General features: G+C 47.9%; 2 protein-coding genes across 4 annotated transcripts in view; both read left to right on the forward strand.

Moving 5' to 3' along the window:
- The first annotated feature begins 218 nt into the window (after positions 1-218).
- Positions 219-4,568, forward strand: LOC111077734 (peptidyl-prolyl cis-trans isomerase G). The gene is given in 9 exon segments (XM_022372114.2): positions 219-635; positions 759-846; positions 1,654-1,683; positions 1,745-1,884; positions 1,972-2,125; positions 2,190-2,319; positions 2,386-2,619; positions 2,687-3,538; positions 3,541-4,568. Coding segments are annotated over 9 exon segments (2,820 nt in total). The 5' UTR covers positions 219-331; the 3' UTR covers positions 4,429-4,568.
- Positions 4,569-5,279: 711 nt separating this feature from the next.
- The window catches only part of LOC111069478, a 63,705-nt gene continuing 56,899 nt past the window's right edge, over positions 5,280-12,085 (forward strand). Inside the window, exons 1-2 of one of the 3 annotated variants that reach the window (XM_041596393.1) lie at positions 5,280-5,655; positions 9,240-9,686. In XM_041596393.1, the coding sequence (XP_041452327.1) occupies positions 9,560-9,686 (127 nt within the window). In that variant the 5' untranslated portion in view covers positions 5,280-5,655; positions 9,240-9,559. The remainder of the gene's footprint in view (positions 5,656-9,239; positions 9,687-12,085) is intronic. The other 2 variants (XM_041596392.1, XM_041596394.1) reach the window with 2 other exon arrangements.

Below are 12,085 nucleotides of genomic sequence, written 5' to 3' on the forward strand. Positions count from 1 at the left end.
AAATAAGCCATATTGTAGAACATTGATTCATCTATCGGATAAAATTATATGTTTAGTTCTTATAGTCCTAACTATATAGTAATATTAAATCGAATATCCAAATTGATGAATATGATTTTCCTCGGTATATTTACTGTATATCATGATAATGACAAGGTATATTTGAGGTATATTTTTAAAATGAGACGGTATATGAGGGCATATTTGATCAATTAATCCGGTCACACTAAAGTCAAGTCGCCGACATTGTGCAACGCGAAATTCGTGAAAATTTTTTTCAAATACAATTTCAATTTGAGCAAAGAGTAAAGTGAACAATTAAAACTAGAAAATGACGGTAAATAAGCGCGACGCGAGTGCTGCGCGTCCGCGTTGCTTCTTCGACATAACGCTCGGCGGTCTGCCCGTCGGACGCATTGTTTTCGAACTGTTTGGCGATGTGGCTCCCAAAACCGCAGAGAATTTTCGCTCCCTGTGCACTGGCGAGAAGGGTCTGGGTCTGATCACAGAGAAAAAATTGCACTACAAGGGGGCTATATTCCATCGTGTGGTGAAGGATTTTATGGTCCAAGCGGGCGATTTCAGTGCAGGCAACGGTACCGGCGGCGAGTCAATTTATGGCGGCACATTCGAGGGTAAGCGTGCTTCTCCCTCTCTTTTCGTGTGTGTATATATACATATATGCGACTTCGTGTGTGTGTGTGCATTGGAAAAAATCAATAATTAAAGACCGACTTTTTGATTGTCTTTTTCGACAGATGAAAGCTTTGAAAAGAAGCACGACCGCCCATTTCTGCTGTCGATGGCCAATCGCGGCAAGAACACAAATGGCTCGCAGTTCTTTATGTAAGTCAGCCTCGCTCTGGGGCCCAGCACTAACCCCCCCTCCCTTCCTGCCATACATATTGTCTTTTCAGTTATGTTCCAGTCGCCAGCCCGTTTCTAAACCATATTTATTTGATCAATTTTAAACATCTGTTGTTGTTCATTAATCTATTGCCATTTAGCGGGGATTAGCGCGCGCAGAATTTAATGAGCTGCGGCGGACTGACCGACCGACCCAACACCACCATCCAACCACCAACAACCACCACCACCACCTGCAATCCCCCCTGCAATGCATTCGTCTTTGGGGTCTGTCTGGTGGGTGGCCGGCAGTTGCTGCTGCTGCTACTCCTCGATGTGCCTGTGCCCCCCAATAACGTCCACTAGCTGCTGCCTCATCACAGACCAAACTACAACAAAGTAAAAGATGGAATTTTGGTGCTCCAGCACCACCGCGACTGGGCCTTCCCTCTATCTCTGTCTCACTCTACTGTCTCTACGTGGATGTCCGCCCCCCCTAAGATGATGTTTGCCCCCGACTTGATGTGCCTGGATGCGTCTCCAAAGCCAGGCCAGGCTTTCTGTGGTGGTTGCTTGATGCCGGTGGCCATGTTCTGCACCTGCACCTTGATATCTTTTTACTTTGTTGCACTGTGGCATTGTCTCTACAAGAACCAACGACCAACGACAGCGAATAACCGAATGAACAGCCAAATGCCTACTGAAACAGCAACAACAACCAGAACAACAACAACAACAACAAACAACCCAAAAAAAGTTAGCAAAGTGTAAAGAATATCTTTTCTCTTCTTCTGTTTCTCATTGTAGTACAACACAGCCTGCGCCACATTTGGACAAGTGAGTAATCCTTTGACGAGAAGAAAACCAAACCGAATGCTCATACGAATCTATTTTGCAGTCTCCATGTTGTATTTGGCCAAGTTATAACCGGGCAGGAGTTGGTCCGGCAATTGGAAGAGCTGCCCGTTGACAGGAATTCACGACCGCTGCAGGATGCGGCCATAGCCAATTGTGGAGAGCTGATCAGACAGACAAAGGGTGAGTGGCTGACGAGGCTGAGCAGAAGCTGCCAACACAGGCAGAGAGCAAAAGTTCTTCATTACGAAATTTCTATTCATTCCACAGCCAAAAAGGAAAAGAAGCGTAGAAAGCGCTCAACGGCCACCGATGAAACAAACAGCGAGGATAGCGAGGCGGCGGCAGCGGAGGTTAAGACACAGCAGCGCAAGGACAAAAAAAAGAAGCACCGCAAGCAGGCAAAGGCCAGCGAAAGTGAAGAGTAAGAGTAAAGCTGTGTTCCATAGATGTTTTCCCTACTGCTATGTTCTCATGCCCCACAACAGCAGCGACAAAGGACGTGGTAATGGCCGCCATGTCCAGCAGCAGCCAGACAATGACGAGGAGGAGCAAGAGGAAGGCGAACTGCATCCCTTGGTCACCATCACCAAGATAGATCCTAACGAGATACCAGAGGTACAACACAGTCCATAATCCCACTCGAATCCCAGCCGAACAAATTAAGATTCCTTTTTCGTTCAGGTATCGAACAAATATCTCATGCGCAGCGAAAAGTCTCGGTCCCGGGATCGCGAGGAGCGTGAGGATCGCGAAGATCTCGGCTATGGTCGAGATTTGGACCGTGAACGGAATCGCGATCGTGGCAAGGACCGTGAACGGGAGCGGGACCGCAATCGGAATGCATTTGGCTGGTCGAAGAAGCAGCCACCGCCCACATCTCGCAGTGGACGCATTGTCAAGGGGCGTGGCGTGTTTGTAAGTCCCAAAAATTCATCCGCGACCAACGTCAAAGCGCCAACTGAAATTCCAATCTCGTTTTCAGCGTTTCCGCACACCTTCGCGCAGTCGCTCGAGGAGCAATACGCCGCCGCACTGGAAGCATGCCCAGAAGCGGACCATCAAGCTCTCGGATCTGGAGCGCATCGAGGAGGAGAGCAAGATGCGCGAGGAGGAGACAAGGCGGCGCGAACAGGAGCGCAAGAAGCGCCACGAGGAGGCCATCAAGAATCCCAAAAAGTCCTTCTTTGAGCTGTCGCATGCCAGCACCTACGGCGGCAAATTGACGCCGGACAGATCGCCCGATTATAAGGGCGGCAGCAAGGCCACAACGACCAGCAAGGAGCCCGACCGCAAGACAAAGGATGCAAAGGAGAAGCCCAAAGAGGACGCTGCTGCTGCTGCTGCAGCGCCGAAGCGTCGTAAGTCAATGGACATGAATGCCCTCGACTATGAGCAGCAGACCGATAGCGAGCCGGAGCCCGAGGCCCCAGCGGTGCTGCCCATCAAGGAGTCGAAGAAGTCAAGCAAGTCCGAGTCCAAGATAGAGGCGCCACAGAAGAAGGAGCGCGCCGAAAGCCGCACCAAGCGCGAGGAACGCAAGGCCGACGAGAAGCCCCGCGATCGCGATCGACAGCCATCAAGGCGTTCCCGTGAGCGCTCTGGCTCGCAGCCGCCGACGCGCAACCGCAATCAGAGGAGTCGCTCCCGTTCGGCCCAGCGCTCCCGTCGTTCGCCGCCTCGTCGGGCGCAGTGGTCGTCGCCGGGACGACGTGGCCAGGGGGGCAATAATCAGGGCCAGTTTCAGAGCCAGCACCATCAGAATCCGCATCAGAATCAGTTTCAGAACCAGCATCAGAGCCAGATGAATCGCAATCGACGCAATCCCTTTTCCGACGGCGGCGGTGGCGGCGGGGGCGTCGTCGTCGCTCGCGCTCCCAGGACGAGTACAAGAATCGCTTCCCCCTATCTCCCATACGAGGACGCGGGGCATCGCCCATCGGCGATCGTCGCCGACCGCAGCAGCAGCAGCGGTCTCGCAGTCGTGGGCGGCGACAGCAAACACCCGATCGCCCCAATCACAGACGCCAGGAATCTCCGGACAGACGTCGTCAGGAGTCGTCACCGGTGGCAAGGAAGCGCCACGATTCGGCCGTTCGCAAGCGGCAGGAGTCGCCGCCGGGTAACAGAAAACAGAAACAGGACTCGCCACCCAAAAAGCGGCAAAACTCAACCGGACGAAGGCGTCAGGATTCATCGCCCGAGCATCGACGCAGCCGCAGTCGTGGTGGCCGCCGGCGCAGCTCGTCGCGCAGCAACAGCAGATCCCGGCGCCGGTCACGCAGCAGCAGCCCCCTTCCCAAGCTGACATCGGCCCTGCCCATGGAGGAGGACCGTGAAAAGGCGGCACGCGAAAAGAAGCAGAAGCGAGCCGAGGCAGCCCTGCTGCTGAAGGAGCACATGCGCAAGGAGATAGCCAAAGAGGAGGAGCGCCGAGCCGAGAAGCAGCGACAGGACGATCTCGAGAAGGAGCGCACCACCAGAGAGCTGAGCGAGCTGGAGCGCCTCAAGGCGGAAACCCTCAAGAAGCTGCACGACGAGGATCGGAGTGGCAGTGGACCGGGTGGCGGCGCTGGTACTGGTGCTGGGGCCGCAATTGCTGCCGCCGAACAGCCCTCGTCCAGCCGGGGCAAGCGCGAGGGCAGCAGCCACGAGGATCGGCATCGCGACAAGAAGCGCAAGCATAAAAAGTCCAAGAAGGCGTCCGCCCGCTCGGACTCCGATTAGAGTAGAGTTTAAGACACAACAGGACTATCACATATAAAATCGTAACTTTCGTTCCACCAATTCGCGACATTTTACACTCAACGGCAAATTGTATAAATCTCTGTACTGAAGACCGTTCAATAAATGCAAACTTTACTTTACGTTTCCAAGGGTTTTTTTTTGTCATTCAATAAACTGTAATTTAAATAATAAGGAAGTTAGCACTGCTTTCTTTAACAAAGAGTCCCTTGAAAAGTGGTTTAATTAGATTATTAGAAGGATCGGTTAGCGCATAAATACAGAAGAACCAGTTATAAAATCCAAAAATTCTAAGCTACTTTTAAATTTGAAATTTATAAAAAAATATCGTACTGGGGTTCAGTTTTCCCCTCCATATCTTTCCATAATCTGTCTGTTTTCCAATTGCCTGTTCTTAGCACAGTCTGGCAGCACTGCTTTTGTTTGTTTTACTGCTTTTTCTTTCGTTTCATTCATGCTCGCGACGTCGACGCCGACGTTGCCATTGAAATCTCGTACGCAGCGCAGCCGGCGCAAACAAAAATGCCGGCAAATAAATGCAAGCTTACGCAAAAGCTTGTTGGAAAGAGAGCGTTTTAACATAACATGCTGCTGGATGCACATGAAACTCGTGCTCTCTCGGCTTGTGCGAAATGTTGCTCGTAAGCCGTCGGCAAGTTGCTGGAGCACACGGACCAGGGTGTATTACTGCAATAGGGTAGAGCGAGCCAACATTTTAGGTTGCTGGACACCACCTTGTTGTCCTAGCACACCCTGCTGCTGGAATTAACAGGCGGGTTTCCCATCCATGATATGAATTAAAAGTTTTTACATTTTTAGCTTTGAGCGCCAAGCCAATATTCCTCTTTGGAATGGCGTACATGTTTGGACGTGTTTGCTCCGCTCGGTGGGAAAGCTGCGGGCCCGCGTTCGCAATTTCGTTGTAATCCCAGCGCCGCCTCCGCGTAGCCGTCGTATTATCTTTGAGTCTGCTAACCGAATCTTTTAAATCTCAGTCCTTGTTGCGAGCGTTATATCTTTTGCCAAGCAGCGGGAGCGAAAAAGCAACAAACAAAAAATGCCAAACAACAAAGCTTTGGGAGAATTGTGCGCGTAATTCCGTTGATTTGGGCAGCGCTGTCCGTGTGCGTGAGCGTGTGGTAGTGCAAAAGGCAATACGAAATACAAACGTAAAACGGAAATGCAAAGAAGAAACAACACAAAACAAAGGTAGCAAAGCAACAACAGAAAAGTCAAAGCAAAGGCAAACGCAAACGCAAAGACGGGGGCGACGGCGCGGGCAACAGGAGCCGGTGCAGTGCGTGCACAGAGACAGAAAGAGAGAGAGATGGATAGTAGATCTATGTGTGTGTGTGCGTGTGTGTGGTGTGTGTGTGTTTGTGGCAAATCAAATGAAAACGAAATGTGATTCATTCATTGTCTGCCGGTTGCAGCGAAAGAAAGATGCAGAGAGAGGTTCAATTGTCAAAAATTCCGGCATTACTTTGTCCTTTCTCAAAACCAAATTATGACATAATACTATAAGCGAGAGAGAGAGAGAGAGAGATACAGTGATGAAAGAGATACGAAGTGCGTGCTGCGGGGGTGTGCAAAAAAACTGCGAAATGAATATTTTAAAACTCTGAAATTCCAAACAAAGGCAACTCCTGCACCCCCCCGTCCACAAAAAAGGGATATGAAACGCAATAAAAACATGACCGCCAAAGTACAGTAGTTCTTCCTCTTCTACCACGAACGGTAGGTAGCGGCAGCCAGCAGTCAAAGCTCTCGGACGCAACAAAGCGAAAGCGTAGCAAAAACAAGGAGCAAAAACAGGCATCAGATTGGAGTGGGATGCCGATGATGCTCAGAAAAAGCTTAGTAAGCTGCGCTGCTGCTGGTGCTGCTGCTGCTGCCACTGCCACTGCTGCTGATGTTTCTGCTGTTGCTTCTTCTCTTCTCTTCGCTTCGTTTTCTTTGCTTTACTTTATTTGCAAACAAAATGAATTATCAGGCCTTGTTCCCAGTTTCGTTTTCATAAAATGTTGATCGAAAGGAAAGTTGGAAGGCAAAAGATTGATTTGTATATTGTGCAATCTTCCGAATACTGTTTAGCGATCGAGTCCAGCCAAAACTCACAGCTCAAAATAATTTCAAAGTTGGCCCTAAAAAACCGCCTCAATGGCAATTTCCACTTTTGAATCAAATTATTGCGGAAGTGAAACTGAGAACAGGCAGTGGCTGTGTGCTGCTGCTGCTCGATGATGGTTGGAAGGAAGAACAACAGCAACAAACAGAAGGAAGGAGCAGATGATGAATACGAGAAATAAGCATAATAGAAGAACAACAAAACGAGGTACAAATTTCGGGGGAAATCGAAATTTTTGCGTCGTTTGTGAATTTTTGTTTGCTCTCCTTCTCCATCTTCATCTCTTCCCTCTGCCCAATACAAAACAAACTTTTATCCATTCTGAGCGCCTGTTTCTCTCTTTGGCTCTGTCTTTGCATGTGTATGAGTTTGTGTGTGTGTGTGTGTGTTTTTGCATGAAATTTCGCATACATGTGCATTGTTCAATTTGTTTTATATAACACACACACACACACACAAACGCAGAGAAACAGAACCCCAATACGATTTCCGCAACGCTTCTTGCTTATCTCTCAAATTAAGGTTTTTTCGTTTTGGGGCACGGTACGGTTACGGTTTCGCTGTCCTTACGTTACGGGGCGGCGAAAGTTTTTTGTAAACTACAAAATATTGTATATTAAAAGTTGTAAACAAAGGGGGACCACACAACAAATAAACGCCACAACGCGTGTGCAAAATATTTGCCGGCAGCAAGAGTCAACAAAAAAAAACCCTTTCAAATTTACTTTTTCCACAAAAATATATCCCTAAAATGGGGTATTTGAGATATGAGTAAAAGTTTGTTAAGCGTAAATTTCAAGCAACTAGAAAGAGTATTCCATGAACTGCAGGAATAACAAAAGTTGAGGCTGATATTTTATTATTATTTATTTCTAGAGGGGATTCACAGATCTATTATGCCTATCTGCCACAATTTGTTTATTGTGCACATTCGTATCTTACTCTGCCAGCCACTCTCTGACAGAGTATTAGAATCTTCGACTCGCAAATAATTCGCTACTTTTTGTTTCTTGTTCGTTTTTTGTTTTGGCAGTTTTTTGCATTTTCTTTTGATTTATTGAATTTTTTTTTTTTATATAATTTTTTTTGGTCTCAACAAAAAAGCAATTGTCATACATACATACATATAAAACTTTGTCTGTGGCTGCAGCCTCAGTGGCCGTAGCTGTCGCGCTATTTGCCGTCGGCGTCGCAGCTGGCGTCAGCGTGTGGTGGCTTTGCAAAAAGCCTTTGATAGTGGAAAAAGCAACAGCAGCAATAACATTAATGGCGCCGCAGCGGCAAAAGCAGAGAAACAGAGGCAGTGGCAGTGGCAGAGGCAGCGGCAGCGGCAGCCACAGCCGCAGCCGAAATATATTTTAGCATTCATTTATGCGATTATTTTTTGTTTTGTGTGCTCGCTTTGGTTTGCCGCGCAAAACCGAGCACTCTAGAAAGCTAGAGAATGTATCTTTCAGATACACGCGCCTTTGTGGTACTTGTTGTCGCTGTCTCTGTCTCTGTTTCTGCTGCTTGTGGAATTGAAATGTGCCCGCTGCCTTTTATGGCACCATCACCATCATCAGCATCAGAGGCATCAGCATTATGATTACGGCACGATGCGTGCGTAATGGCAATGGTTGGCGTAGTGGCCACCGCCGACAGCAGCCATCAGCCCGTCAGCCAGTCAGCAGATGTGGGTCGAAGAATCATCTTCCGCCCTGTGAAAGAATCAGAGAATTTATCACAGCTTAAACCGGAACACAAAAGCCAGTACAAATTTAATGATGATACACAGATGATACTTAAAAGGGATATGCACGTAGATTGGGGTTTACACTTGGGCTGTGGGGCCTATGGAAAAATGCGCCTCAAAATGTTCCAACCATCTCCCCAAATTACGAGCACAGATTAAAAGTGAAATATGTGTGTCGGGTCAAGAGTCTTTCAATCTTATGCGAGTAGGCCAAGAAACCATTTTGTTTCGCCCCTAAATAATATAAATATTGAGTAGGAATTAGTATTTGTAGGAAAATCATTAAAGACTCTTTGAGGCACCCATTCAAAGGAAATCTTTTACTTTTATTTCGCCCAAGGGCCAAGGAATCGATTCAGCAGAATCTTAGTATTAATCGCACATTTAATGATAAGAAGAGGAGGCTAAAATCTAGAATTTGATGCAGATTTATTTAGATATGTATTTAAAAGCGATATAAACTTATCTTAAGATATAGAAAAGCAGTGAAATAGAATTCCATTCTTGCCGTACAAATCTCGAAGCTCATACAGCGAAGCTTCACTGTGCCGCCCGCCCCTCCTGCTTTTCCCCATCAATTTTGAATGTTCCATCCATTTGAATGTTGACAGCAAAATGACATTGGCGCCAGCTTCGGGTGGGGAGGGGGTACCGGGACCCATCCGTGTTGTGGGGGATGTTTGTGCGGACTATTAAACAAATTACGTATACGCACTGTTGCACGCGTAAAATATTTATGCGTGTGGCGGCCGGGCGGGCGTTGCCCCCCGTCCCACCACGCAGCAAAAGCAAGCCAAATATATTAGCATACTTTTGTGTGCCAGCCTCCCCCTGTCCCCCGCCATTTTGTGTGCCACCCCCCTGTCGACCGCCATTGCGTGTGCCGCCGCCTGTGCATGTGTCAACGTAAGATTAGTAAATAAAATTCAGTGATTTGATTTTTTCAATCCCGCCGCCGCCCCATCTTCGAAGGAGAGCCAGCAGAGCGCCATCCAAGCAACAACAATGAGAAAATACTCATCGTAGCGCCCGAAATCGAAAGGCCAAAGCGAAGAGTATTGGGAAGCAGCAACAGTTTTTGTAATCGTCCCCCCACCACCCGATATAGGATATAGTCGCAGACTTTGTTTGGGGATCGAACGCGCGAGCAAACCACCCGGAGGAGGAGTTGGAGTTGGAGGAGGAGGAGGAGCAGAAGCCATCGGGCAAAGGGCATACACGGCCAAGCGGAATACACGTCGACGATTGCAATGTTTTTGTTTTACAATCGAAGCCTCTTTGCCATTGAACTGTTTGAGATTCTGCTGCTGCTGCTGCCACTGCTGCTGCTGACCGATAACAATGGAGGACTGACCCTCACCAATCAGCCAACAACAGGTGAGTACTGTACTCCTTTTGAACTATACTATTCTTACTATCCCCTTGCCAGTATACCCACCCAACCCTCTTTTCGATCTCGCTCTAAACTTGGGCAATAATCATAAACTAATGGCGTAACGGGGCAGGCGTGTCCGCATGCTACACTCCCAGCCAAGTCCTTACCCAAGAGTCTTGGGCCCCAAAAACTTGTTGAGTTTTCAACAGGATGGTTGGCTGGGGGTGGGGGCTTATTCGAGTGCTTGTCCCTTGCTTTTCTAGGGCCAAATCCCATAAAGAAAATCAGCAACATAAAATATTAAAGTTGGTAAAACACGCGAGAAAAGTTTTGTCGGTGTTCCAGATCAAACCCCCCCCCCCCCCCCCCGTGGAGGATGGGTGTGTGTGTGTGTGTGTGTGTGGCAGAGCAAAAAAAAAAACTACCCTCAGCTTTTATTTTTGGCATTCGCTTCTCCTGGGGGTTGCTCTCGGGAATAGTCCTTTTGCATGTGAGCCGGCCATCGGGTCGGTTATTGCGTCGTTGATTTGGCTAAGCGAAATTATAATTCCAATTTATTTGTAAGTGAACAAGTCACAGAGAGAGAGAGATAGAGCGGGCCAAGGCCCGCATCTGTTTTGGGTGGAATTATGAAATAAATTGAGAGATACACCTGTCACATTCTCACGAGAAGCATCCATCCTTTCAAAGTAAAAGCCAAAATGCAAATAGCCAACAACAACAACAACAACAAAAATAAAAGAAGTGCCCAACGCCACTCAGGCATGATGCTGGGGGGGTGGTACACCCGCATATTGGCATATGGAAAACGTTTAAATGTTTTTCCAATGTGCCTGAGAGACAATCAATCAATTCGAGGGACATATCATGCGGTCATCCCTCAATCCGCCCCCTCCCTCCTGTCAATCCAATTCCCCCATCACACACACACACACACACACACACACACAATCATCAACTATTTATCCCCAATTGCTTGGAAGAAGGAAAGGGGCAGGGGGGTAAGTTCATAAAACCAAACCAAATGCGAAAACTTTTGCACACATGACAGAGCACAGGACCCACAGCAGAGGAGGTGCCAGCAGCAGCAGCAGCAGCAGCAGGGAAAGCAGAGCAGGCCGGGCTATAGCTTGTCCAAGGGTGGCAGTGGGTGGTGGGCCGCCTCTGGCTGGTTTTTGGGGCAACGGCAACAGCAACAGCAAAGGCAAAGGCAAAAGTCCAAGTCCAAGTCAAACGACTAAGCGGCATGTCGTCAATAAATTTTCCATTAAATTCAAAGTAACCCAAAACAAGCAAAAATATAAAAGGAAAACGAGAAAAAAAAAAACAAGAGAGGTAGAAAAAAAATGTAAGGAAAAACCTGCCCCTCCTTCTCCTGCTGCTGCTGCTGCTGCTCTTCCCGTAACGGAGGGAAGGTACATGCCGTACATGGCATGGAACACTACATAACTTTTCCTTGTTGCACGACCATGTGTATCTGTGTGTGTGTGTGTGTGTGTGTGTGGGAGTCTCTTTTAGTGGTGTGGCGGTGGAGCGGAGGGGGAGGGGGATGTGTGTTTGTTATTGGTATAGCTTCCTGCTTTCCGCTTGCCTGACTGCCTGCCTGCCTGCCTACATCTTTTGCCGGGGAATTGCCTTCAAGTCTTCGAGCCTCTTATTCAATTTTCGCTAGCGTGTGGCGCCATCTAGCGCCCACCGCTACCACAGGCAACAACAACAACAACAACAACAACAGCAACAGCAATAAATGGCATCAAGCGTTGAACGATATTGTTGCCGCCGGCAATACACCACAGGCAGACACACACACCATAAGCTCGTATGGTGGAGGCAGAGAAACCCACAGAACAGAAACAACAACAGCAGCAGCAGCAGCAGGCAGCAGCCATCAAACATCAAAAGGATGGATAGGTCGAGGCTTCGGATACCCTGAAAGAATGATGATGGGGACCACTTTGGTGGGTTCTTTTTCCCAAATTCTATGAGCGGGCAGGGCAGTGTTTGCTGTCCCCAAAAATCTTGAGATGATCTCCTTCTCTAGAGGGGAACACATAGCCTGTGTTTCGATGTTTCCTGCTGCATTGCTTACAATTTGCTGTCTTCCTTCTATAGATCTACAATCTATCAATAACAGATGCTATTACCTGCAGAATTAACTTTTAATATAGCCAGAGTATTATTTTTATAGTCCTCTGATGGTGGCAAGTAATGCTCAATCCTAGCCCGGCTAGGCTGATAGTGATAGGGATCTTGGATATATAATATAAATATAATTTAGCTTTAAAAGCGTTTCTCCAGGCTTCTCCTTCACGGCCTGGCAACAGTCATTCCATCTAATAAAAGGGTATAAGTTTTCTTAGCACATCTTTTGTTGTTGTTCCTTTTGTTGCTATTTGTATGT

Source organism: Drosophila obscura, unplaced genomic scaffold, assembly GCF_018151105.1.
Source record: "Drosophila obscura isolate BZ-5 IFL unplaced genomic scaffold, ASM1815110v1 contig_150, whole genome shotgun sequence".
In the NCBI taxonomy this organism is placed as follows: domain Eukaryota; kingdom Metazoa; phylum Arthropoda; class Insecta; order Diptera; family Drosophilidae; genus Drosophila; species Drosophila obscura.